General features: G+C 38.1%; 1 protein-coding gene across 5 annotated transcripts; it reads right to left on the reverse strand.

Annotated features, from left to right (window-relative positions):
- Positions 1–1,394: 1,394 nt before the first annotated feature.
- LOC143863296 (uncharacterized) lies at positions 1,395–27,513 on the reverse strand. 5 transcript variants are annotated; one of them, XM_077373981.1, is made up of 9 exons: positions 27,212–27,513; positions 26,755–26,900; positions 25,683–25,857; positions 18,534–18,601; positions 13,067–13,963; positions 4,072–4,203; positions 2,392–2,703; positions 2,167–2,223; positions 1,395–2,007 (listed from the first exon to the last, which is right to left on the reverse strand). In XM_077373981.1, the coding sequence occupies exons 2-9, from the start codon at positions 26,875–26,877 to the stop codon at positions 1,843–1,845; spliced, it is 1,929 nt and encodes a 642-aa protein (XP_077230096.1). In that variant the 5' UTR covers positions 26,878–26,900; positions 27,212–27,513; the 3' UTR covers positions 1,395–1,842. The 5 variants fall into 5 exon arrangements, with proteins under 5 accessions (XP_077230096.1, XP_077230097.1, XP_077230100.1 ...); XM_077373982.1 differs by having other exon boundaries at positions 26,755–26,914; XM_077373983.1 differs by having other exon boundaries at positions 1,879–2,016.
- Positions 27,514–27,759: the final 246 nt, after the last annotated feature.

The raw sequence follows: 27,759 nt of genomic DNA on the forward strand, positions 1-27,759 counted from the left end.
TTTTGTCTTATTCATTCATAGGTGACTGTTCTCTCATGGAAAATAAGCCAATGCACAGACGATTATATGCAAATAGTTTATGGGGGAATCCAAAGAGGGCTAAATCTGCAACTCAAATTCAATATCAGAAATCAAGTTTCACTCAAGTTGCTTTTTTTATACCAAGTTTCCAAGAAGAATGCAAAGACTTTTGAGGCCCTGTTTGTTTTGGATTTTGAGAATAGCTCGAATCCAAAACTGATTATTGGACTCGATATTATATTTAATTTTGAGTCCAATAATCGGTTTTAGACTCAAAACCATTTCTCAAAATCCAAAACACAGCCTTTACAAAAATGCTAAAACACATGAGAAACAGACATGATCAGACCCATTGATCCAACCAGTGAGAACAAGTCCAGCACATTCTTGTCGACGCCACCTACATCTTGTGATCTAAGTCCCGTAACCCATCTAAGCAACTAATAGTTGTAGTCTATCTTATGCATGACTTGTCCCTCCAGAACTGGGCCATCCCCATGTAGCCTGAGTCTCGTTTAAGGCACTGTTTTGATTGCAGGAAAAGATCTTGCCGTGAACAATGTTTTTCTAGAAGTTTTTTCTAGTCTCCAAGATTTTTACGTAAATGACATAGTTATGGTCGACTTAAGGCTCTGTTCACTTGTTTTCCCAAGAAAGGAAAAGAAAATGTTTCTCGGGAATCTGACATGGCAGAAAAAGAAATCCAGGAAATTTTTGTGCAGTAAAAAGTTTCCCTTGACTGTTTCTGGACTGTTCACTTGCGCAGGAAAAGGTTTCCAGGGAACCTGCTTGCCCTTCTTTTTGCACTAGTTTCCTAGGGAAACGAAATCCGACTGTTTTTGGTCGGAAATGAAATCCCTAAAGAGGGGGTGGGGGGCAAATGGGCTTTTCTATGTCATTTTTTGACTTATTGCAGAAATTCCACATGTGATTCTATTTTCCCTGGAAAGCAAGTGAACACCAGAATTCTGTCTTGTCAAGGTCTTGTCAAGGAAAAAAGAGGCTGTTTTCCAGGGATTTGCTTTTCAGGGAACGCAAGTGAGCAGAGCCTAAAGGAATATTGTCATAATTGAAGGTCTCTCTAAATAAAACTTGACCTGCTGTGGTTCAAGTTACTTTTTTTTCTTTGTAATCAAACAATGCAATCCTAAGAAATTTTGGAAGGAAAAGTTTTTCCTTGTACAAACTTTTCTTCCAATCCAAAGTCCAAACAGGGCCCAAGGACAAATGATCTCTCATTTAAATGCACTGAAGAGAGCTGTTGGGGGCACAATTATGTGGAGCAAATATGAGAGATATCGAAGTGAGAAACATATAACAGTCGGATATTGTTGCGCTTATAGATAGCATTTACAACTAAAAATAGCCAGAGATGGAGCATATATGAGAGATATCAAAGTGAGAAACATATAACAGTCAGATATTGTTGCACTTATAGATAGGATTTACAACTAAAAAAAGCAAGCTCCCTGCAGGTAAACAAAACTTTTTAACTCAGCAGGATAAATGCATCTTTGGATGCCCAGAATAATTATTCACAATATAATCTAATATGCTAATTGGTTTTGAAGTTGAGCACAACTATTTGCAAATAATGCTTAATGGCCCATTTGCAAATGAGATTAAATTAAAATAACCTCGTGCAAATAAGAGCGACGACTGTAACCTATCTCTGCAGGACTGATGTAAGAGCCACTTCGTCGAGGCTTCTCAGTGTTCAACCATCAAACCCTTGAAACCCCATAACACCAACACGTTGAACAAAGTTTGGAATATATCATACATAAATATCATAATTATTTTTATTTGTAACATACAAAGTTACAAATATCCAGACCTTGATTCATGTATGCTCCTACCACTTGAGCCTGTAAACTTGATAGAGCTCTGGTCGGAAGCCTGGGAATGCAATTCTGCCAGCTCTCTTACACGAACTAAAATGGGTGCAGGTATGGGTATTGAAGCATGTTTTCGGGAGTTCTTTCCCTGCAATTACTCCACAAAGAGGAAAACAAAGTGAGCAGATTAATAGTTTAGCATAGTGATTAGGGTTCGATTTGTAAAATCTTAACTAGGGTATGCCTCTTTCATTCATATAAATAACAAAAAGAAACATAATAACAAAGAACCGTGGATACTGCTCACCCCTTTCTCCATGGGTGCTTGTGAAAAGCTAGCTCTCAGAAGATTTCTCCATTTATCCTACAATTTAAAAAACCAGTTGTTAGAATATATGTATTTTGCCTTAAAACTCCACAAAAAGCAACAAAGTTACTAGTCACACTTTCTATTTTCAAAGAACAAGTGGACATTCACAATTACAAGGAATCTTGCAACTAATTGAAGCTAAGAAGTAATGATTAGACATACTTTGAGATCAACTGAGGTGCGGTAACTATACGAGGTAAAGGCGAGCCGTTTGATCTCGGACCACCTTCCAACTCCATACCTAGATACCCCTTCAACTAGCTTTGTGACCTCACAAAGAGTCCATGCTTGGTGATGCTTCCTTCTAGCCCCACCTTTCCCAGTTGGCACAGTTGTAACATTTTCATCTGAAGTGTGCCCAGAGAAATCTAATTTCTCTGGCTCTGGAGCTTGCTCCAGCTCATCCGTACAGGTTGTTGTAGCCTGCTCTTCTCCCTCAGAAACAATCTCTTCTCCGTCTGTTTCGGAAACAATCTAGAAGCAACAACATCAATTGGCATAAGTGTGAACAGACTCCATCACATTCAGATACAAATTACGAGCCTAATCATTTAGGCCATTTTTGGCAGTCAAGACAATTTTATCCATAGAATATTAGTTTATCGAAATAGAGTTTTATTTTTCAACCACTAATAACCTTCTCATACTGCCTTCTCAAATCACTCACTCTCCCACCCTTTCTACCCCTCTCGCATCACTTGGCAAACTAATATTCCCTGAAAAAAATCATGATTGCCAAACATGGCCTTAAAAGGAAAAATAATCCATGACACAACGTTTATTGGGTAAATATCAGAAAAAAGATGAATAATCAAACCAAGAAAGGTTTTATAGGCTACAAGCTAGAAAGTTCAACCATCAAAGGCAAATAATTTATCCAAACCATTTTCCATACTATAAGTCCCAACAAAAAGCAACTAACCAATATGAAATAAAATCAGTGGTCAAGTAAAATTATGGCATCATAATCAGATCTATAAAGTTCACCGAGCTATGGTCTACAAGATGTCTGATGGGGGTAAGGATATGATGCTTGATATTCAGAGCAGGGTAGAGAGTTGGGGGAAACAGGGAAGGGTTGATTAGGGTGAAATAAGTAAGGAGTGATGGAAATAGTTCAAGGGGTAGGAAAAATATAAGTAAGGCGTTGAGATAAAATTGAGATGGGCGTATTTCTTTGATCATCCGCTGCAGGTAATATCCGAGAGGGGGAAGAGATCAATCTAGAGGGACAAAAGGGTTGTTCATGTCTAAGATAAGACAAAGGAAGAAGAATGTAGAATCAAGATTTAAAGAGGGAAGAGAAAGGGGTAAGGAGGCAGCTTATGAACCCAACAGTCAGGGTTAGAGGAAAGAAAGCAGAAGTAATGAGAGACAGAGAGAGAGAGAGGAGGAAAGCAAGCAAAGAAGTGAAAGAGGGGAGGGGAGGGGAGAGGGAGGGAGGCTCACCAAGCCGTGAGAGAGAGAGAGAGAGAGGTGCTCTTTTTCGATATCCAAAGCTAGGGTTTCTTGGGGGTAAAAGGCTTATATAAGAGGGAAATGCCCTTTCTCGATATCCAAAGCTAGGGTTTCTTTTGTGTGTGTACGTGTGTGGGTGGGTGGGGGTGGCAATGGGGGTATAGTAGATCCGATTCGTTAGCACCCAATACAAATTGCTAAAACCCATAAGCCTCGGGACAAACATGCTCAAAACATTTCAAGTCTTACGAAACTTCATACTACGGTATGTGCTCTCCATTGTATGTAATGGCCCTCTTCAATTGAAACAACTTACGAAAATGAACCACAAAATAAACAGGCAAAAATAGAAGCAAGTCATAGATGGTACATAGTTTGTCTTACTGGTTTTTCAACTCGTTTAGGTGAGGCTTTGGCTTTCCACATTTTGCCTCCTTTGTCGCCATCTTGCCGGGAGACACGCACGCCAAGTGCCTTCTTTACCAGTTTGGCGGCCATGCCACTAGGATGGTATTTCTGCAAATTTTAAAAAAAGCATTTAAGATAAAAGATAAAGGGATACTTCCTTTAACCAAAAAAGGGAAATTACGAATCATTTGCAACTTAGGGGATCCAATGGACAATAAATTTCCACCGCAAAGAAATTGGCCCTTGCAAGTTCTATAAAAGATCCCGGTGAATATTAATTAATGGAAGAACATATTCACTAGAATTCCACACATCAAATGGCCTTTCCAAGAGTAACTTTTTTCCAGCCACTAGAAACTCACTTTTGCAATTCTATAAAAGGTCAAGCCAAAATAATGCTAAGCAGCTCATGTGGAAAACTCAATAAATTGAAGAGCAAGAGAAAGGCCATGGAACAATTTTTGGCATGAATATGACAATGTGACTTGGCGGTTAGAGAATTAGTGCTTAATACAACCACAATGAATTATAGTAAAGAAAAATGATGGATCAACATGCCGATAAGCATTTAGGGCAACAAACGGAAAAGAATAAAAAGAGGAACCACGCCAACTAGTATGTAAGAAACCAAACAAATCATTTTCCACAAGTTCCAAATATATGTCAAAATATAAATGGATTGGAACTATTAAAATTAGGAACAATTTTTGGCATGAATATGACAATGTGACCTAGCAGTTAGAGAATTAGTGTTTAATACAACCACAATGAATTATAGTAAAGCAAAATGATGGATCAACATGCCGATAAGCATTTAGGGCTACAAACGGAAAAGAATACAAAGAGGAACCACGTCAACTAGTATGTAAGAAACCAAATGAATCATTTTCCACAAGTTCCAAATATATGTCAAAATATAAATGGATTGGAATTATTAAAATTAGGAACAACACTTGTTTTGGTATCAGACACAACAAGCGATGTTAGACATACGGACCCTAGAAAACCCGACATGTTGGGGTATCATAATTTATTTACTTTTTTAGAGAAAACAAAAAAAATCTTGTCGAAAAAATGTCTTATTCATACAAGGTTTAGTTCATGAAAGCATAAGATATAGAGAATGTACATGGCTGAGTACAAAATAGGAGTACTTCCAAAAACTATATAAATAACAAAAAATGCCAAAATACAAAAATAAGGAAAGAAAAACCAAAGGTCCTTTCAAATAAATGTAGGGTATGCATGACTAAGATATAAAGAGTCTAGATAAACCTTACAAGAACCATGTGTAGCAACCTCTAAAGATCGCAAATACGTATTCCAATTTTATTTTATTCTTGACGATAACGAAGGCTTCATTAGAAAGTAAAAGGACAATTTTACAAGAGGGGTAGAGTTTGCCCGATGGCCTACACTGATTAAAAAAATCTTTCCTTCATGTAAGAAGTCAACCAATCAGTTCCCTTCTATCAAAACATGGAGAAAGAAACATCAAGAATTTCAAGAAAAATTGAGCAAATCTCCGCATGTACTGGACATGAATCTTACCCCAAACAATACATATAGGCCTTCCAGAGAATCCATTATCCAAGGAAAGTTCTCATGAACACGGCCATAGTCGAAGAAGATGTCCAATAGAAGAGAGAGTTGATCGAGATCTAGGGGACTGTTTTGAGGTGCGTTTCGCATCGTAAAAGGACTGATTCAAATGAGTCGGAAATAAGATTGATCCTCACGGGTCTGAAATTTAACAGGAAAGAGATAAATGGTTCTCTTATTGTAGAGGAAGATTCCTCAAATTTCATAGCGTGGGATACCGATAGGAGAAGCACGCCCTGGAGGGCTTGCTAGTTACATTGATGAGATTAGGGATATGGCTAGATGTGCAACATATAACTTCTACATTCTTAGAAGTGCCGACGATTTAGCCAACCCCCTTGTAATTTCTTTTATTAATAAATTATGTTATCTTTTCACAAAAAAGGAAAAGAACAAGAGAGGAGACCCTCATGAAATTGAAACACCAGGCTAGCATCCATGTGCCTTTCAAGAGTCTAATCATAACAAAAATTGCCAGGTTGGGTGATTTTAGCTTATGATGATTCTTTAATACTTGTTGGGTACATCTTATATTGATTTTGGCGGGCCCTGTGAGAGGAAACCATGGAAAGTGTTTCTAGGGCAGAATTTGGGATCCTTCCAATTAGAAAAGTTTCATATATCTGAAATAAGTATCTTTGGGTTTTATTTGGCGATTTACAACAAGTTTACATTTCAAGAAATTTTAGAAGTCAATTTAGAGGGAAACTAAATAGTTTTGATAAGATTTCAATTTATTTGGCAGCCGGTTTTCTCTATTGAGATTGTGGATTTTACCCTAATTTAATCATATTTCAATCAAATCTGTTGAAGTAAAAAAGAGGGGAGGGGGAATCGTGGGAGGCCACCCAAGTCGTGGATATTAGAGAGAGAGAGAGAGAGAGAGAGGAGAGGAGTTTGTAGGGTTGAACATCTAACCCCACGAACTCCATACCTTCAGAAATATAAATGGGCTGAAAAGAAAAAATTACAGCAATAACTAATGATAATGGGCATTGTTTTGAAAACCTTACGATTTACGATTCGATTTACGATTCTTAGGCAAAACGATTTGAATCCCATGATTGAATCTTAATTTGTATGAATCTTACGATTCGATAGTAAATCGTACGATTCATACGATTTATGCGATTTATCCAAATTAAGCTTTGTATAAAAGAAAATATGTCTTTCTTTCAAAAGACCTCATTTCCTTTCTACATTACAAGACGCCTTTGAAATCCCTCTCATTAGAAGGAAGAAGGCAGAGGAGGAGTAGGACTTCGAACGAATCGAACCAGTCAAGCACAAATCATTTGTTGAGGGCATTACTTACATCGAGGTGGGAGTCGAGGTGGGAGACTACCATAATGACAACATTGATTCGCGTCTTTTATGATTGATATTTTTCATTTGATGTTTGGGACTTTGAGAATTGATATGATCTTGTGTCTTTTTTTAAAGATTATTAACCAAGATGCATGGGTTTGGATGAGAATTAGATTATTAGTATGTGTCAAGTCTGTCAATAAACAATTCATATGACGATATTGAATGCTAATCATGATAGTTTCTGTTTGAATTAATGAATTTGGATGAAAAATGAATAATTGCCTATTTTTATTCTTTAATTTATTTATAATTCTTTATTATGCATATTTTTTATATTTTGAATTAATCTTACGATTTACAATCCGATACGATTCGACCCCAATTACGATTTACGATTCGATTCCGATTTTCAAAACATTGATAATGGGTCCAATCAAACCCTACATCATAAAACCCACATGACTAGCAAAACTAACCACTAAAACATAAAAGACGCCACTATGTCACTACATTATTAAAAAAAATTCTAATCTCAACACTCTCCCTCAAGATGAAGCATACATATCATCCATGTCTAGCTTGGAACAAATAAAACAAGACTGACTTTGACCAAGAGCCTCTCCAAATATGTTTGTTATTTGATCCCTTGACCTCACACAGTGGAAGTCTAGTGGAAATCTGTTTTCTTGGGATCTTTTCTTGAATAAAGTGACCATCAACTTCAATATGTTTAGTCCTCTCATGAAATACTGAAATGTTTGCTATATGAGTTATCATAATACATCTCCATCGGTTCCTCAACTGAAAACCCATATGAGATATAAGAGTTTTCATCCACATTAACTCGCAAGGAATATGACATTGTCTTGTACTCGGCCTCCACACTTTATCTAGCAACTACAATCTTTTTTTTACTTTTCCAAGTTACAAAGTTTCCTTCAACAAAGGTGCAATATCCATAGAGACCTATTAGAGGAAATCTTGCCCAATCAGCATCAGAAGAAATCTCAATACTCAAGTAACTGTTAATCTTAAAAATAATCCCTTTACCTAGAGCACCATTCAGAAATTGTAAGCTTCCCAACAAGTTGTCTGTATCATGATGAAGCACCCCTATTTGCTTTAAAAAACTTAGGGGAAGCACTTCAGGGATTTGGTCCACCATGAGCGTAATTGGGGTGTTTCTTGTTAGTAAGAAGCTAGAGAGTTCATATAGTGGTGGATCAAACATAGAGTCTCATATAAAAGAAAAAACAAAGAAATTTTTTTTCTCTTTGGTGTTGTTTTCTTACTGATGCGATCCAGGGAAGAGAAATAGCATAAAGAGGAGAAAAGAAAAGAATAAGGGGAAGAGAAGAAGAATAGATGGAGGGAAGGAGAGACGAACCCTATAATCCACTAGGAAAGAAGAGAGAAGATAAGAAATTAGAGGGGAGAAATAGAAGATTAAGAGAAGAAGAATCCTAGAATCCACTAGGAAGGAAGAGAAGAGAATAAAGGGAAGAAGAAGAGGTATAGGGGAGAATCTCTGTTCTCAATTCATTCATTCATTCATCAAAATCTCTAAAAACCTTAATACAAGAGGCCTATATATAGGCAATTAAAATAACATGGAAATAAAATAACATGAAAAATAAAATCCCTAAAGCCTAAAACATGGAAATAAAAATCCTTAAAATTCTAAGGGGCAAATATGCCACTTATTGGACCTACAATACGCATCATTCTCCCCTTATTGAAATGAACTCGCCTCGAGTTCTAGTCCACCTGGATCAATTATATAAATAACCCACTCCAGTAGTAATAGAAGACCATTGGTGTCATACATTTGCCTAATAGAGATCGGCATAAGCAATCCACCCTGACAAGTACAACAGAATGTAGAAATAGTAATCCCAATAAATCCAATCATCTGCTGAAACATGCAAGTGATCTCGCCTGTGCTGGATGTAACATCCATAGGCATTACCATATCCACATGAATAATATCTACCAATATCTCCTCTGTGTCAACACAAAGTCCTGCAATCTGCTCAAAGATATGGCAATCCTCCACAATGTGCTCTCGATCATCTATCTCCGGTAATGGCTCATCGGTCAGGACACTCGCCTCTGACTCGCGGCTGTGCTCTGTCGACTCTGTCGATGGGCCAGCCTCACGTGGCCCAGCCAGAATATCTGCCTTAGTAGTGGAAGTGTTGAGCTCGCTCTCTCGATGCTCGGCAGTCGGCCCTGAGAGAATCTCGGAATCATCATACTCATCGATGTCGGCCTCATCAACAAATATCATCTGACTGACCACTGAAAATACATGTCTGGCTCTAAGACAATGGCCTCTGGCAGACCACTAGCATCATCTATGTCTGGCATGTCTTGGGAGTTGACAATATCAGTCATGGGATCTTCCTCTCCTTCTAGAGATGCAGCCTCATCCACAGGGGAAGAAGGAGATGGGTAGGCTGAGCATGAGTTCCTGACAGTCATGGCCTCCATGGGAGCCTTAAACCCAAGGTGCTTGTTAATGCGATTCAAGGTTACCTTCATATTAGCTATCATGTCTGAGTGCTGATCCAAAGTAACTTGAGTCTGTTGTTCCCAGGCTCCTCGGGGTTGGACTTGTCTTTGCCTCTGATGATATCGATAATAAGCTTTTCGAGCATAGACCTTCGCGAACTCATCACGGATATCTTACCATCGACTAAAACAAGGCATACCTAAGTCACTGCGCTCTTTCAAGAAGTGTCTCCATTTCACCTTGGCATCTCTAAATATTGTATTCTTAACTCGATGTATGGTTATTTGATGATCATAACCATAATACTTATGGTATGCATCACGAGCCTTGATCCATTGTAGGCATGCAACATCGTAATCTCCATAGGGATAGTAGTAGGCATCGGAACCATAGAAATATGGAACCCATGGTGCAGTCATAGTGAGGCGAATCAATGTAGCATGACCCAAGATGGAATCTGTGGAAATCATCGGTAAGATATGTCTGTGATGTCGAAAGAAAAATAATGCTTTTCGCGGATCGTCGATCGGATGTTAAAAAGTTGCCGATCGGATGATGGAACGTGATCGACGGCTGAGATTTCTCCTGAAATTGTGCTGAAAGTCACTGTCTACGGCTGAAAATGAGATGGATGTGCTCTCCTTTCTACGTGGAAAAACTTCCGTGTAGAAGTCACGGACAAATTTCGAGCGAAAATAGCCCGAAAGTGGAGAGAGAAACTAGATGGAGAGAGGATAGAGAGACTAGAGAGAGAAAAAAGAAAACTCTATTTCTTTTTTTTGGGCGGGTGCCTAAAGATAAAAGAGGGGGGAATAGGAAAAGTAATGAGTTATCCAAGGTAAGAATGGGGGTAAAACTAATGAGTTACTTAAGTGGGGGGTGTCTAAAGGAGGAAAAGGGGGTGGAAATTTACCTTATGGTATAAGGTATTCAATAATTAGCAGGGGGTGTCCAGGGAACAAAAGGGGCGGGAGGTTATCTATCTTTTTCTTTTTCTTTTTCCTATTAAATGATCTCAGCCATGTGACTGAGAAGTGGAGAAAATAAAGGGGGTGTCCAAGAGAAAAATAGGGGGTGTGGAGAGTTGCCTTCTTTTATTTTGATGGTAACCGGATACTTAGGTAACTCAAAAGGTTACTTGTTTGTCAAGTGAAGAAACTGACAGATGTAAGGATGTAAATCAAGCAACTTGCCTTGGGCAAGTAAAGAAACTGAGAGATTTAAGGATGTAAATTAAGCAACTTGCCTGTCTAAAGTTACCACCAAAATTGTAAAAGATAAGTTTGGGCACTTGCCTTATATTTTGTGAAACTTGCTGTGCAAGTTACGTACTCACCCATGAATCTTTTTTTTTTTTCGGTGGAACACAGCAACATGGCAACAGCAGCGGCTTGGATAGACCCAAAAATCCTCACGTAACAGATTTCTAATTACTAAGAAGGGGGGAAAGGAACTATAGCTTCAACAACCCTTTCATGGAAAGTACTCTCTGAACAATATCCTATGCGATTCTTTTTAGGGCAAAGTTCCGAGAAATGGCAGGAATAGCTCTGTTGTTGGATGTTTTGAAGAAAAATCCCAATTTTTCGAGCCAAGCCCTTCACTCACGGTTTATTTTCAGCTTTTGTCGCTGCTTTTGTTGATGCAGCTTCTATTTCTGAAGGAAGGCCTAGGTTTTGGACTTATTGCGCCTAAACTCTAAGTATTTAGGAAGGCCGAATGGTGGCTGGTTTGTGGTGGAGTTAGGGTTTAGGACAGATGGTGGATCTGTGATAGGAAGGGGATAGCGGCTTTGGGTGGTGTTTTGAAGGCTTAAATAATAGGGAAACAAGGGTGCTGTTGAAGATTTTTTTTTTTTTTTTTTGGTTCTGTTTTGGGATTGGATTAGATGAGGGAGAGGGTTTGGGTTTGCGGAAGATGGTGGGGTCTGAGAGATAAATAGGATGGAAGATGGTGAAGAGAAGGAAAGAGAGAATAGAGAGAACGAGAACCAAGGGGAAAGAGAATAGTGAGAGAAAAATAGGGTTGGATCTTTTGCTCTGATACCAAATTGATGTGATCCAGGGAAGAGAAATAGCATAAAGAGGAGAAAAGAAAAGAATAAGGGGAAGAGAAGTAGAATAGATGGAGGGAAGGAGAGACGAACCCTAGAATCCACTAGGAAAGAAGAGAGAAGATAAAAATTTGAGGGGAGAAATAGAAGATTAAGAGAAGAAGAATCCTAGAATCCACTAGGAAGGAAGAGAAGAGAATAAAGGGAAGAAGAAGAGGTATAGGGGAGAATCTATGTTCTCAATTCATTCATTCATTCATCAAAATCTCTAAAAACCTTAATACAAGAGGCCTATATATAGGCAATTAAAATAACATGGAAATAAAATAACATGAAAAATAAAATCCCTAAAGCCTAAAACATGAAAATAAAAATCCTTAAAATTCTAATAGGCAAATATGGCACTTATTGGGCCTACAATACGCATCACTTACCCTATTTCCCATCCTCTCCAACTTGATCTTTAGATTCATTGTTTTGCAATAAGTATGCCTTTTTTTACGATTCAAAAAATTATAATAATAATTTTGCCTTCATTTGATTACTATACTTGGTCAATTTGAGCCAGGTAGATCCTTTCACCTTCTTCATGAAAATTTTCTAAAGGATACATTAGCCGACCCCAACTAGTTTGGGACAAAGGCTTAGTTGAGTTGAGTTGAGTTGATACTACATAGCACTAGAAGAACCAAACACACAAGAGACATCGAGTTCATAGCAAAGTGGGACACTAGATTATTGCTTCTAACGTACTGATTTCACGGAAATGCCTCAATGTTTAACTTATATATCACGCTTTTGATCAACAATTCTTCTCACTAAACTTTGTTCAAGGAAAAAAATTACAAGCCCAAAGTGGTGGCAACAACATAGATTGGAGATATAAAAAGCTTTGTGCCTCACCTTTTAAAAGAAGGAAGAAAATACTATACTTATGGTGGCACTTCATATATTGGTAATAAACCACAATATTTCCTTACGGAAATCGATTTAACAATTTCAATCATTAACATTGGAAAAAAGAAAAAGAACACCCCTTCTCTAAGACCATGTGCAAGAAGAGGAACTCTAGCTCCCACAAATCGTCACCAAAACTTAAACAGAAGGAAACCAGATAGAGTTTTCTAACAATTACCCTCGTGGAAGTGATGTTTTGTCCAAAATCACCACTATCAGGTGTTCTCCCTTCAAACACAGGTTTTTTAAAAGAGTATTCTCACAGATGCACTTACTAAATAACTGGGCTTTTAGTAGTCAATTGAAGGTAAACAGATAGAAATTGCATAACTAGGAAAAGGACACGCAAATTAATATGATGATAACAAAACATAAATTTAACCAGGAAGAAGCAAAAATTATTCAGATGGCAAAGAATGACATAGCTTTTGCTTGACCAATTCATATCATGCAGCTAAAGCAATTACTTGAATCAGAATTAGCCGAATTACTATCAGAAATGCATTGCTCGACTTGAAAAACATTGAACATACCATGAGAGCCATAAAATTTTCTCTCGGGCGCCCTCTTCGCACCCTAGAGACATACGGGACCTGAACACCAGATCCTCCAAGGGAATGCAGCCTAGTGACAACCGTTGGTCCTGCTGAACCAACATTTTGGACAGGCCTGACCCGAGATTTTGGTGAGGACTGACCATGTCCAGAATTTTTTAAAGAAGGAATCAATCTCCCACTGCATTCCATGGCTTCAACTTCTGAAAGTTCTTCAATATACCGTCTAGTGGGCTTTCTAACCCTTTTTGCTGCAGTCTCTTCACTTTTCATGTCATATTCTATTGTAGGTTTCATCTCGTCTCCAGATAAACACCGCTGAATTTCCAGTTGGTTAGTTGGGCTAGTTGGTGAATCCCTACAATTATCATTTATTGCTCCGGTAATTTGACCTGTGGAAATAGAACCATCCATACACGTAATGCTTTCCATCCTAGAGTGAGTGTCCTCTTTCACTCGCTTGCGGATTAAGGTTTTATCCTTAATTATAAAACTTGTAGTTGAAACGTCACAAGAGTTAGTCAACCCCATGGCAATCCGTCGCTTAAGCCACAACTTATCCTTGACAGTAGTTTCTCGTCCAAAAGTTGCTCTGAAAGTTTCATGAAGTTCTCTTATAGATAGATTATCCAAACAGATCTCACCTTTTATAGTAGAAAAATCAGGAATGGAACTGGTGCCAATGTCAGAAGAAAGTGAAGACCCATTGGTAATTGGCTCATCTTTTGGTTCTGGGCACATCTCAACATTCCCTAATTGAGTACTATTGCTATCATCTTGTACAGTAGGTGACAACAGGGGAGCAGTTTCCCGCAAAGAATTTTCAGCTTGATGCTTCTCATTACTAATTGGCAACTGGCCAAGCTGATCAGAAACCTGTCCATATAATACACGGTTCAGGAACATAAACACGTAAATAATTCCAAATCAATGAATATTTGTAAATGCAAAAGTTTAAACTTCAAATTTCAGCCAAAATATGTACAAAATGGGAAGACATGACAAAAGCAACCAATAGAATAACTCTCATATATGCCTTGTACAGGAGAGGGAAAGACACTCAGAACCACTTGAAAGATGAAAACATATAGCAAAACGAATAGCCAATAAAATCTGCGAAGTATGAACTAAAGCAATAGATACACCTTAGCTTACCCATCAAACAAAAAAGTAAAGTTATAGATATCCAACTGCAAACCGTACATTACCATAAAAGAGAATCTACAAACATACTTTTTTAGAATAATAAAAGTAACAACTTTTTAAGAACAGTAAAAGGAAAAGATGCAAACATGTCTATAATGCTAACATGACAATCAAATGTGGTGCTCCTTGACCATTTGCTAGCATGCAAAGTAGATGCATAACCACGCATTGCAAGGGGAAGTGAATGCATTTGATTGTCATTTGGTCGAAAAACAGTCAGAAAGTATTTTATGAATATGTTTTAGAACTACCCAACTTGAGTTATGAGTGTAAATGAGATGTTATGGATACATTTCTCATTATATAATGTGCATAGCATAAACTCAAATTCGAATCATTCTTCCTCGAGTCATACAAGATATAAACATTAAACAATAACTCAAAAAGTTTAAATACAAGAAGCTAAGCAGGTGGATTAGTCTGAGTATAGAAAAAAAAGAAGTGAATCTTTTCTGGAGATGTCCATTTTCTTGGAGAGACATATAAGATATCCAGACACAGTGGCATATTAATACCACCAAGAACGGGGAAAAAAACTGAGGAATCAACAAATCAATGTTTAAAAACGCGGATGCAGGGTAGAACGTGGCCGAAGAAAATCCTAGTCAACCAGGCACAACACGGTCAAGTACTCGGTTGACGAAGCTTAGTACTCGGTTGATGTGGTCATAATTCAGGAGATTGAAAGGAGTTTTTATTGACACTGTAAAGCAAAATGTGGAATGCGGCCAAGGTAAAAGGGAGTCGACTCGGGGGAGTCCGTAATGAAACGAGGGAGTTTTAAAACTATGCAACAAATTGAATAAGTGGATCTCTGTCCAATAGATCACAAATGAATATTTTGTTTTGGATCGGCCCGTAGTAATGGAAATAGATTTCCTCCTAAATAATATTTGCCTTTTTAATTGAGATGGGACAATTCTTTGAATCAAAGAATGATGAATGCTATCAAGATATATATTAGTTGTCAATACTATTCAATATCGGATGGAATTTCTTTTTCTTTTTTTTAAAAAAATTGGATATATTTCATTAATATTGAGATAGCAATCGGGACCAGTAGTCCCAATCTACATACAAAATATTAAAACAGACTGGACCAGCATACCGGGACCAATCTTGAATGAAGTAAACATAACATTTACATTGGGATATAAGCATTCCTATTCTAAACGGTTAACTGAATCATTTACATCTTCTTACAACCAAAAAATATTTACTAAGGCCACTGCTTACTGCTGACTGTCGACCTAGAATCCCAGAGACAGCACCTTCAAAGACTTTGGGGGTGATTGGGGCCCAAAAACAAATGACTATAGCCTCCTTAATCCCAACACTTCCGAACTAATGCACTCCCAGGAAGAACAAAGCTTAAGGCATCCACACAAAAACGAAACGAAAAAACGAGTCTCTCAAGCCAAGGCAGTAGAAGGTAAATTCTGGATGTGTAACACGTCAATCATCAAGCTCTTTAATCAGTGGATTCCTGGGGAAGTACATCCTTCAAATTCCTCAGCCTCAAACTTAAAACCTTCGAATTCCCTAAACATCATAAAGAATAGCCTCTCCTCGCAACCTTCAATACCCTCCCAAACCTATCTAGAATAGATCCATTGCTTCTCTCCCACTAGTCTATCATATCTTCCTTTTTCTTCCTCCTTTTCTCCTCAACCTAAATTTTTTGTCTTCTCCTATCATTCTTCCCCTTCCCCTTCCCCTTCCCCTTCCCCTCCCCTTCCCCTTCCCCTTTTCCTCCTTTTTTTTTTTTTTTGGGCCGGAAGGCTTTTTATACAGGGTTACTACCCTCGGCCCCCTTAACCTCATTCTTCTTCCCAACCTCTCTACACTCCTTCAAGTTCCTAATAGCCATAGAACGAAATAAGTTTTTTGTGGCTTTCAGGTCGTCATCATAACCTATTCCAAAGACATCTCCTATTGCCAAAAGTTCATCCATTTCTTCACGAGGAACAACTTCATCCTCTTCTAACTCCAGAAAACCCATCAATCTAGAATCCGCCTCCTATTTATCCTCAACCACGTCTATCCGGTTCCGAATCTCTAAACTAACTTCCCGGTCAAGAGAATCCCTTGACTCCTGGGAGACACGCCTTCTGAGGAACCTATCAAATTTTCTAACCGTTCAATCTCTGCCGCCTTAATCTCCTCCCAACATTGACGACGTGCTTGACGCTCATCTGCTAGATGGAATTTCTGAAACACTCCGTTCCTAGAACAAAACTATGAATCAAGCTTTCTAGCTGTAATCCTGAAATTTTGGTATGTTCTGTCAAATGACCAGCTACTAGAAAAGCTTAAGCTGTTGGAGAAGGCGTTATTTAATCTTTTATACTTTAACACTCCCACTCACGTGTGGCCCCTCTTTTTAGGGTTTGCCTACACGTGGCACATGTGGCCCCCCTCTTTTGGGTTGGCCATTCCATGTGGATTTTTTAACATCGAGGAGGTTTGAACCTAATACCTTCGCTCTGATATCATGTCAAACGACCAGTTACTCCAAAAGCTTAAGCTGTTGGAGGAGTTATTCAATCTTTTATACTTTAGCATGGTCAAAACGTCCCATTTCATTCCAAATCATGTGAAAAGTCCAGAAAACACACGGCATTTTTCTTGGAATTGGAAACGAGGAGCGTTGCAGTTAAGAGAATAGAATGAATAATGATTAAAAACTGCACCACACCTTTCTCCTTCAGAAAATTATGTTTTACTGACAAAAGAATTTTCTTTTTTCTTGTTTTTTACTAAGGTAAAAGAGGCAAATTTCATTTATAAGGACAGAAGAATATCATCTAACAGTGATTTCTGAAAAAAAAAATTACATTTTCCGGAAATTTCGGCTGAAATTTGGGATTTTAGCCAAAATTTCGGTTTCATGTGATTTCAGTTTTGGTCCCAACCAAAATCCAAAATTTTGTCCGAAATTTAAAACCATGATTGACCGTCACTGGGATGTGAGAGCACACTATCTCCCTCTCCTTTTCTTTTCTTTTTTGAAAAGAACTATCTCCCTCTCCCTCATAATGTCCCACATCTCGTCAATGTATGTAGCAAGGCTCCAATGGCCACGGCTATTCCTTTGAGCCCAAGAAATTGCACTAGAATAATCCTCACTGGGATGTGACTGTGAGAACACACTATCTCACTCTCCCTCATAATATCCCACATCCCATCAATGTATCTAGCAAGGCTCCAATGACCACCGCTATTCCTTTGAGCCCAAGAAATTGCACTAGAATAATCCTCATCCACCTCAAGACACCCAATCATCTGACCATGAAAAACAAGAATGCTATAATGACCTCTAACCAATATTTACTACTTAAACCAGACCGATCAACTTAAAAAGATGAATTTTGGCATTTGAAGCGCATGTAATTCGACCACAACCCATTCAACTCATAGCTACAAGGGACTTGTTATTTTTATTTTCAAAATTTTTTATTATTAAACTAAGTTTTAGTTTTCTTGAATAGTTATAGGATACATTAATGATTTCTCCTCTGTTTTTCTTTTTTTTTGAAAGGCAAGAAAGGAATATAGAATGCATTAAAAGGGAGAAAGATGCAAGAAAAAAATTTGAACCCCATGCCATTCAAAAAAAAATTTGAGCCCCAATAACGGGAACTAATATATAACATATAGGGTAAAAAGGTCCATAGAAAATTGTCAAGAATGCATAATAATCATTTTATCTTAAAAAGGTTCATAGAAAATTGTCAAGAATGCATAATAATCATTTTATTTTCTCAACATACTGGTCTCTAATGAAAAGCAAGGGGACCAAAACAAAACATTCACAGAACCACAAACAAGACATCTCTGAACTAATAAATTTAGGAAAATGATATGGGGACGGAGAAGGGAACCGAATATAAACCGACAATGATGTCTCGCGACATGGATTGGAAAGAAAATGGATACCGTTTCTTCCATTCTCCTTCACTCATTGCAATTTACCAAATCACCCAACTAAAGTGGTTTCCTATACGACGCGATGAGCTATGACTTGCTCAGATCTACATTCAGTCATAAAACCACTTCCCCTAGCACAACTCATACATTTAACATGAATTTGCTAACAAACTGTTTCGACGTTATAATAACAATGAGGCATACTACAACTATTTCACCGAAAAAGATCATTGTCATATGATGAACCAGGAAAAGTAGAAGCAATAAGAATCGAGAAAAAGGCTATCAAGGTGGAATTTCAACAATGCACCTCAAGTGTAGCATTCAACTTTCTCTCATCAGCTTCCGTATTCTCAGATTGTGATAACCCTGGCATATCTAGAACATTCAGAATAAAAGTTATTTGTAGAACCAAGTACAAAATGTGGAAACCGAGACGTTTCTAAAAGTTAAGGAGCATATCAATATAGCATATATAAGACAACCAAAATTACATTTCAAGTTAACTTGTAGAATATAGAAGTTGGCATCAGGTGCAACAGCAAGCTTCTAAATCCCAGAAAATACCTAGAAAATGGAAGCAATTGAAGTCATAGCAACATTATTGAGAGAAGGTAAGGTTTAACAAATTGCAAGGCATAATAAAAGCTAAAAACTAAGTAAAAAGAAGATGACTAACTCATGTGTGCGAATTTTTTTAAGTCATAAGCACACATATGCCACGGGATACAGATGGAATTCCAAGTATGCAATCACATTACAATAACAAACAAACAACAAAATGAATAAAAAAGAGCATAAAAAATAGAGTAACTTATTGAAACGTAATCATCATTATACAAAATAGAGAACTTGACATAACCAGGTCCATTTGCCATTTTACATGTAATATAGTAATATACAAAGAAATTTATGGAAATGCCACAAGGGAAAACCATTCAACACATTTAGTATCAATCTTGACTAGCACAATGTGCACTGATTCAAATATACGTGTGATTGTTAACTTTGCCTATGGTAGAGCAACTTGACGTGCCCACTCAAGAACATTTTTAAAAATTTTGTCGTTGTCAGCAGTTGAAATACGTAAAACTTTTAATTATAGTTATATCCGTAGCCTACATCATATGATATTTGCATGATGCATAAAAAAAAAATCATATATTCTAACTCTGATAATCAAAATTTACTCTATTCCAAGGATCAAAGCATAAACCATATGCATAATGAGTAAGTCACCGTAAGTTTGTATCGAACTAGTTTTTCAAAAAAAAAAAAAAAAAGTTTGTAACGAACTATTAGGCTATATCTTTTCTGATTTTTTTTTTAATGGTTATCTATGTTCTGATTTCCCGCATTGCTTTTCAGATTTACCTTTCTTCTATTTTTCCAGGAAAATTTAGGACTGCAATGCTCAATACATCTGGCATATCTCTAATAAACCTTGTCTCAGAGCCGAACGGTATGTGCTCCAAGATCAAGAGTGCAACTCAACCTTTGATTGTCAGAGAGAACTCCAGAAAGCTTTTTTTTTTTTTTTTGAATTGTAATTCCAGAAAGCGAACTCATATATTTTCCAGTTGGGAATTAATAAAATGATTACAGTGGTGGGGTGGAGATCCAACGGCGTGAACCTAGACCGCATGACAGAATTGAGGTAGATTATAAGGCAGAATTGGGACTGCTTTGTAGCAAATGGACATTCCAAGGTAGGTAGGTTACTTGTGGCTGTCTAATTTTTCAAGCAATTTTATTTTTTTTTTGAATGGGAACTCCAGAAAGTGAATTCAAATATATTTTCCAATTGAGAATTAATAAAAATGAATACGTTGGTAGGTTGGAGATCCAATGAATCTAGACCACGTGACAGAATTGAGGTGGAGGCTATATTATAAGGCAGAAATGGGAGTGCTTTGTAGCAATTGGACATTCCAAGGTAGGTAGGTTATGGCTGTCTAATTTGTCTAAGTATTTCTAACCTTGCATCATAAAGACTTTGCTAAGGGATATGGGTCTATCTAGTTTGCTGCCCCCTACCAATCTTTTTATACGATCAGATTAACAAGATAGACTTCCTCTTAGTGATCTGTTATTCAAGATCTTACACCACAAGTTGTGATGCACAAGTACTTCAATAGACTTGTACACGTGTACCAGGTATAGGATCAAATATACGTAAAGGTATGCCAAATTATTTTCCATAAATTTGCATGCATGTCTACTTTATCAAATGTGCACATCCCACTCTAATCTTCTGGTTTATTTCATGTCCTTGTTCAAAATCACTAGAAAAGGCAAACCTAAAGTGGAAAAAAATCAAAGAGATTTCTTATGAGAAAGAAAAAAGAAGCGAGAGAAAACACTAAATCGAATGGAAGGAGATTGTAAGCAATACAAGGGGCTTTCATAAAAAATGATGAATTGAGGAAAACTGCACTATAGGGGGAAATGATTGAGGAGGTTTGGCAAAGAACTAAAAAATGGAGCTGGTTTGTTGGGGAAGGAGGATGAGTGCAGGAGCCTTCCTATTGGACAGGGCTTGAATGTATGCAGACCATTTCTTCTTTGAGAAAAATCTTTTGAGTATAAAGTTAGGTTTAGGAAGGTGGAGGTATGGAATTAGGTTTTTGGAATATCTGTGATAAGGTGAGTCATGTATGCACCATGGTTTTTGAGCCTATATTGCCTAGTCGACCATGACGGGCCAAGTATCACAGGGGGTCGAGTCTTTAGGAGTAACTTTTAGACAAGTTAAATATGAGAGTTTCCTGTCTGTTCTTAGGTTCTTAGAGGAAGTGCATATTTCCCCTTTTGAGTCCAACAAAAGAATTTGAGTTCCAGGCGCTTGGTGTTTTTTCACTCTAATCCTCTTTTAATTCACTAATAGTTGGTGAGGACTCACATCCCATCTAGCATATGTTTTTAGGTACTCCGGTTCCCCCAAACATGGAGGGTTTTTGTTGGATGGCTGTGCTAAGTCGGCTTAATAAATACAATATGCTTCAGAGAAAGAGTTTTTGATTAGCAGGTATGTGTCTTCTATAAGGAATAGGAGGAATCTGCTGATCATGTATTTCTTCACTGTAAAGTGGCATATAGGATTTAGGGGCTATTTCATCTTGTTTTGATATGGCTTGAGTCTTTCCTAAATCGAACGTTGGATTTTTTTTTCTAGTTGGAGTATTTGTCCATCTGGCGACAAGGTAGAGTGCTTTCGAAAATGTTCTCTCTCTCTCTCTCTCTCTCTCTCTCTCTCTCTCTCTCTCTCTCTCTATAGATATATATATAGAGAGAGAGAGAGAGATATAGAGAGAGAAAGAGAGAGAAATATTCTCTCTCTAAGTATACACACGCACACGCACACGCACACACACACATATATATATATAGAGGAATGTGTTGGTGCGCTTGAGCGCTGGAATCAAACGGTGCGCTTGAGTGCACCAATCACATGGGTCCCACAATTTCTGTGAGGATCCAAACCATTCATTTGCAAGGCCCTATCATAGATAGGGTGTGTACCAAAAATCAGCTCCATTGAATCATCCTAACCCCTCCAAAAGTGGAGGGCAAAAATGGGCAGATTTGTAGTCTGTCCATTTTGACCTCCACAAATGGATGGGTTAGGATGATCCTATGGAGCTGATTTTTTGTACACACTCTATCTATGTAAGGGCCTTTCAAATGAATGCTTTGGATCATCCTAACAATGTGGGCCACATGGGTTTGAGAGCTCAAGCGCACCATAAGGTTTGAGAGCTCAAGCTCACAATCCTTTTCCTTATATATATATATATATATATATATATATATATATATATATATATATATATATATATATATATATATATATATATATATATCGATCTCGAGAAAACCCGCCGGGCAAAATCCGATCGGATTGTACACAAATAATCAAAGAAGTAAAAGTGAACACAAGCAACAAGAAGTCACTGAGATTTCGGTGGTTCGGCCAAGATGCCTACATCCACGAGTGAGAACACGATCTTCCGCTATGAGAAGAACAATATACAAGAATTACAATGAATTAACCCAAACCCACAAACCCGTAACCATTTCCTTTCCTCTCAGCCAAGATTGTACACAAAGAGTAACCCAGAGAAGAAGCCCTCTTCTCTCTCCCTTTCTCTTTCCCTCTCCCCTCTCTTTCTCTAGCTGCCCAAGAGAAAACTCACGCTTTTTCTCTTCTTGCATCCGTACTCTTTCCTCTCACAAACCATGTTTGTGAGATATAAGAGTATTTATATCCGGGTTTTACAAAAAACCTAAAAACCTAGTTTCTATTTTTACCTTCCCACTTAACCGTGGGAAACAAGGCAACATTCCCAACACTCTTTCTATCTCTAAAACAATCTCTACTCCCCTGATAAAATATTAGCCTTGAGCATCTAGGGACAGCAAGACTCCACTCCCAAGGGGGGAAGCAACCCTATCCATAGGAGATATCAAACCACTCTAGTGTAAAAAACTACAGGAAGTGGTAAAAAATCCACCAAGCAAAACAAAATATAAAGTCTAATCCCGTAGGACATATCAAACCACCCAAGTGCACATATAATCCATGCAAGACAGATACACTAACCCACTTACATAACACACAGAAAATAACTAACGTCCACAACCTTAAAACCCATAACCACATAATTAATAACCACAATCTAACTAACCCCACTAACATGCACATATCATTCCTCCCCCCTTAGTAACGACCTTGCCCTCAAGGTCGAATTATTGAATTAAACACTTTAATCCACCGGGGTCCCATATGTTAATGGTCGCGGTCTCTTGAACTCTACATTCAAAATTTGTTGGGATCAAAATTGAAACACGAATTGAAACGATGAAATGGGTCAGCAAAATCAAGATGGTCCTTGACAATGCGTTCAACTGAATCACCTTCATCACCATCAATTCTCGTATTTTTCTTCACTAAAAGATTAACATTGTCACGATTGAACTTTTCATCTTTGCGGATTTCTTTGATCACCTTGCTGATTTTCTCCAAGCCCTCCACAAATCGTCAATGTTCTTCCATCATTTTCAAAACCAGTGCCTTAATCTCCTGCAGATCTTCACGTATGGATTCCCAAAATCCGGAGGCGCAGCCATGGCGCAAGATCGACGGCTCTGATACCACTTGTTACATGCCTAATTGGTCATAACATAAACAAACAAAGCAAAAGATAGAAAAGAGGGGGGAGAGGGGTTGATTCGAGGCAACCGGACCTCCTAATGGCTCGATTCGAGAGGAACCATGACTCTCCTAAACAAAGTCTCCTTTGCTGTAAATTTCTTTTCTTCTCCATTCCATTGAAATACAAACTTAAATACAAGCATAAATGTAGTTTTACATCCCTACGCCACTACCCCACTAACCCACTTACATAACACACAGAAAATAACTAACGTCCACAACCTTAAACCTATAACCACATAATTAATAACCACAATCTAACTAATACCCACTAACATGCACATATCATATTTATATCTGGGTTTTACAAAAAACCTAAAAAGCTAGTTTCTATTTTTACCTTCCCACTTAACCGTGGGAAACAAGGCAACATTCCCAACACTCTCTCTATCGCTAAAACAATCTCTCCTCCCCTGATAAAATATTATCTTTGAGCATCTAGGGACGGCAAGACTCTTAAGGTGGGGAAGCAACCTTGTGCATAGGAGATATAAAACCACTCTAGCGTAAAAAAAACTACAGGAAGTGGTAAAAAATCCACCAAGCAAAACAAAATATAAAATCTAATCCTGTAGGACATATCAAACCACGCAAGTGCACATATAATCCATGCCGCCTGGCTCTCCGACTACCATGTATTTTTTATAAAAAAGAGGAAAGGCGAAAGCGCCTCCCGTGTGGCGCAACAGAAACTGCCCTTAACGCGCAAATGAAAGCCCTCACAACACTCGATACCTGCAACTCCAAGATAGGGTTGCCCTCTACTATGACATTCATCGGTGTGATATACGGGTCTCCACTCCAGTAGTGTGATCGCTGTGGAAGCGAGTGTCCTTGTCCGTCCCATCCAAGGAATAGGGCGGCTTATTCAATCTCGCATTCTCTTCCCGCGCCTTGCCTGGTTCTAGCATCTCTCATCTCTATTGATTGCCGAAGAGTATAACAAGGTGGACGGAAAGCCTGATTGCTCAAGTCAGTGTGGATTCAATATCCCAAGCCCGGCCCGGATACGACCAGCACACCTCGTGGCGTCCAATAGGCCCATCTTCCCAGCTAACTATGTTGAAGACTTAGATGGGAGAAAGTCCCACCCCACAGATTGTTGAGTCAATCCTGGCTTCTGTTGGTTTATAAAGATCTTGTAGTAGCCGAAGGTAGTCCGCTTGTTAGATTGAATTGAATCTTATACTACGGTCCAAGGACGGATGGATGAATTTAATCGGTAAGGAGAGGGGGTGAGGGGGAGTAAGCAACTCCGGGAACAGAACTAGGGAAGTCGGAAGCAGCATTCGAGGCGGATCCAACTAAAGGCTTTTTCGCATGGATCCATTCCCTACAAGACTGGAAGGAAGATGTCCTTTACCCAAAGCTACAAGAAAGCCGAGACTACAACCGCTACTTGCCCAATAGTACAGCGCCTTCCTCCCTGACTTGACTTTGACTACTAGTTGCTTGGCATGCTTTTGTCCACTTGGTGTGCTTCCGTATGCTTGTGGGGCATTTTTTTGCTTGGGGGCAGGAATGAAATCCTTTAAGCCCTTTCTTCCTATATATAATTAGAATTAGAAGAAGTACTTCTGTCAAGGAATCGGGAACGAAGGCAAGGGAGGAGGGAGATAGAACAAGCTGCATTGGCTTGCTTCAACAGATGGAGCGCTAGCAAACAAGCAAGCGAGATAGAGTCTCGTATAAGAGAAGCGTACGATCAAAGAGAAGGTTCTTTCTCGGGTGATAGGCACAGTTCCAGCTGGTTGCACCGTTGACTTCTAGGCGCAGGTGCTGTGAGAGTGTTGTTAAGCCTAAAGAAGGAACAAATAACGTGCCAAACGTTGGTTGTAGGGGGACGTGTTTCCTACCACGGGGATGACCCCTCCTGAGACTTATGGATTGCTTGCTGTTGAAAAGACCGGTAAAACGTCAACTTTCAGGGAAGGGAGATAAGATGGAATCGGCGCCCCATTATTAGTAAGGCGTTGACTTTACTAGAACTTTACTAGAGGAGGCGTTTAATGGCATCATCATAGAATGATTGATCAGGACCACCACTGCATTTGGTCCAAAACACTCAGGCGACGTAGGTCAATGAGTGAGGGAGGAATGGAATCCGGTCCGACCACTACTATACTATCTATCTTCCTTCATTCATTTGTGAAGCGGTAGCTTCCGCGCCAGCAGACAGATACACTTAATAATAAATAGCCATGGGGAGGGGAAAAAATAAAAGGAACCAAAGTGAAAGGTAACCTTCTGAGCCTTGCACAGCATCCTTCTTACAAGATAACCCATCATTAGAAATGCAACCTTCAGTGTTTCCAGGATCTTCAACTAAAGGTGGTTCACTCTTGTCATCTGCAAGTAAATCCTCAACCTCCATAACCTCATCATCTGTAGCAGGTACTAATCTTCCATCGCCTTCAACCTTAGCATGAATAAAACACAATTACAAGATAAAAATAGCCCATAGTGGCACCAAAATTTCAGAGTTCATGCAGCTGATGTTTTGCTGCTCCTCATTTTAAAAATTTAGGGCCATTTAATCATTCAATGAAAACAAATGCAAGTGTCGCTCGACAATGCAGATTTCTAGTTGAAACACGAAATTTGTTGATTTTGTTTGGACAATGAATTGAAGCATAAAACTTGATTAATACAAAGCACCCAACTAAATAAGGTGATCATCTCTCAAAAAATGTGAAATCTGTACTAAATGATTGTCTTCTTGAAAAAATCGCAGTTTAGAGGAAGTATAAAGAACTGAAATCAGTGGCCTATAATACAATAGCATGCACTTAGAAGTTAGAATGTTTGAAATACATTACTGTTATAGCATTCACACACACAACTGTTATCAAATCCAAGGTTTTAAATTGCAGTTTCAGTGTCGGTTTCCGTGGAAATTTCGTCTGGAATCATGTAAAAATATGATAATAAGTTTTTTTTTAAAATTTCCACCGAAATGTCTAAAATTTCGATCGAAATTTCGTAAATTTTGGTGGAAATCATAACATTTCAGTTGACATTTTTAAAATTTCAGTGAAAATTTTGTAAAAAAAAGGTAAAAGTGAAATTTCAACACCAAAATTTCGCCGAACTCTTGTAAAAAAAATGATTTCATGTAAACTTCATTTCTGCGCCAAGCCGAAACCGAAATATCATGTTTCGGCGGAAATTTAAAACCCTGATCAAATCATTCTTTGGTTCTTCAGTTCCATTCATAGTTCCAAACATCCGAAACGCAATTTTCTAAGAATGATTAAAACTATAATCAAATTGAAACAAATATGGTAACTAAAGAAGAACGTATAAAAATCATTACCCTAACAAGTTTGTAAACAACGGGATCAGCAATCTGTATTGGAGAACAGGGCAAAGACCTAATATTCCCCCCACAAGCCTCCTCAACGTGATTTCCACCATTTGTCTCGTTCAGTGTTTCCATAGAAATTCCACCACATGCAACAACTAAAATAGACAAGCTGAATCTCCATGAGAAAAAAAAATGAAATAAAGAAAAAATTTAAAAAAAAAAAAAGAAGCTAGAATTACATTAACCAAGTTCTAAAATAGAAAAAAAAGGCTAATTGATACAAGAAATTCAAATTACAGTTCAAGAATCTCAAATCCAACAAAAGAGGAAAAAAAAAAAAAAAAACCTAAACAAGAATTGAAATAAAAAAAAAGGAAAAAAGTATATGAAATCATTAAATAGTGATAAGAATTCAAAAATAATAATAATAATAATAATAATTCATAGAATTGTGATTCGAACTCACCATATCACTTAAAACTCTAATCCGAATTATCTCAACATATCGAAGACTGAAAAAAGTGAAATCAGATGAAAAAGGATTAGAGTAGAGAGGGTATAGTGAATTTTGTATTGGAAAAGTCGAGGGAAAGAGATGTGTATGGATGTGATTTGGACTTTCGGATACTGAATTTCAACGAATGGAGAGCGTGATTTGAAGGAATTTGATGTGGAAGAAGAGTGAGATACTGTATCGATTTTTCAGTGCCCTTTTTTCTCCCACTCTGCTCCGTTTACCATTCTGTAGTGTGGATTCGAAAAGGACTATCAGCTGGATTTTAATCTCGGCTTGATGTCCGGAAATGCCCTAACACGGAAATACGCGTAATAAACTAGAGGGGTGCAACTTGCGTCGGGTTAGGTTGGGTTAGGGTCCAAACCTATTTAATTTAGGAAATGATAAATGCGCCCCTTTTTACGAAACACCCCTGATGTACTTCACTGGAAGGATTCAACGGATTTGATTGCCACGTACGCAGTTGGGTGTCCCATGTGATGAAAATGTAATTTTGG

This window comes from Tasmannia lanceolata, unplaced genomic scaffold, assembly GCF_043159265.1.
Source record: "Tasmannia lanceolata isolate RefF3 unplaced genomic scaffold, GAP_Taslan_0.1 ptg000044l, whole genome shotgun sequence".
Taxonomy (NCBI): Eukaryota; Viridiplantae; Streptophyta; class Magnoliopsida; order Canellales; family Winteraceae; genus Tasmannia; species Tasmannia lanceolata.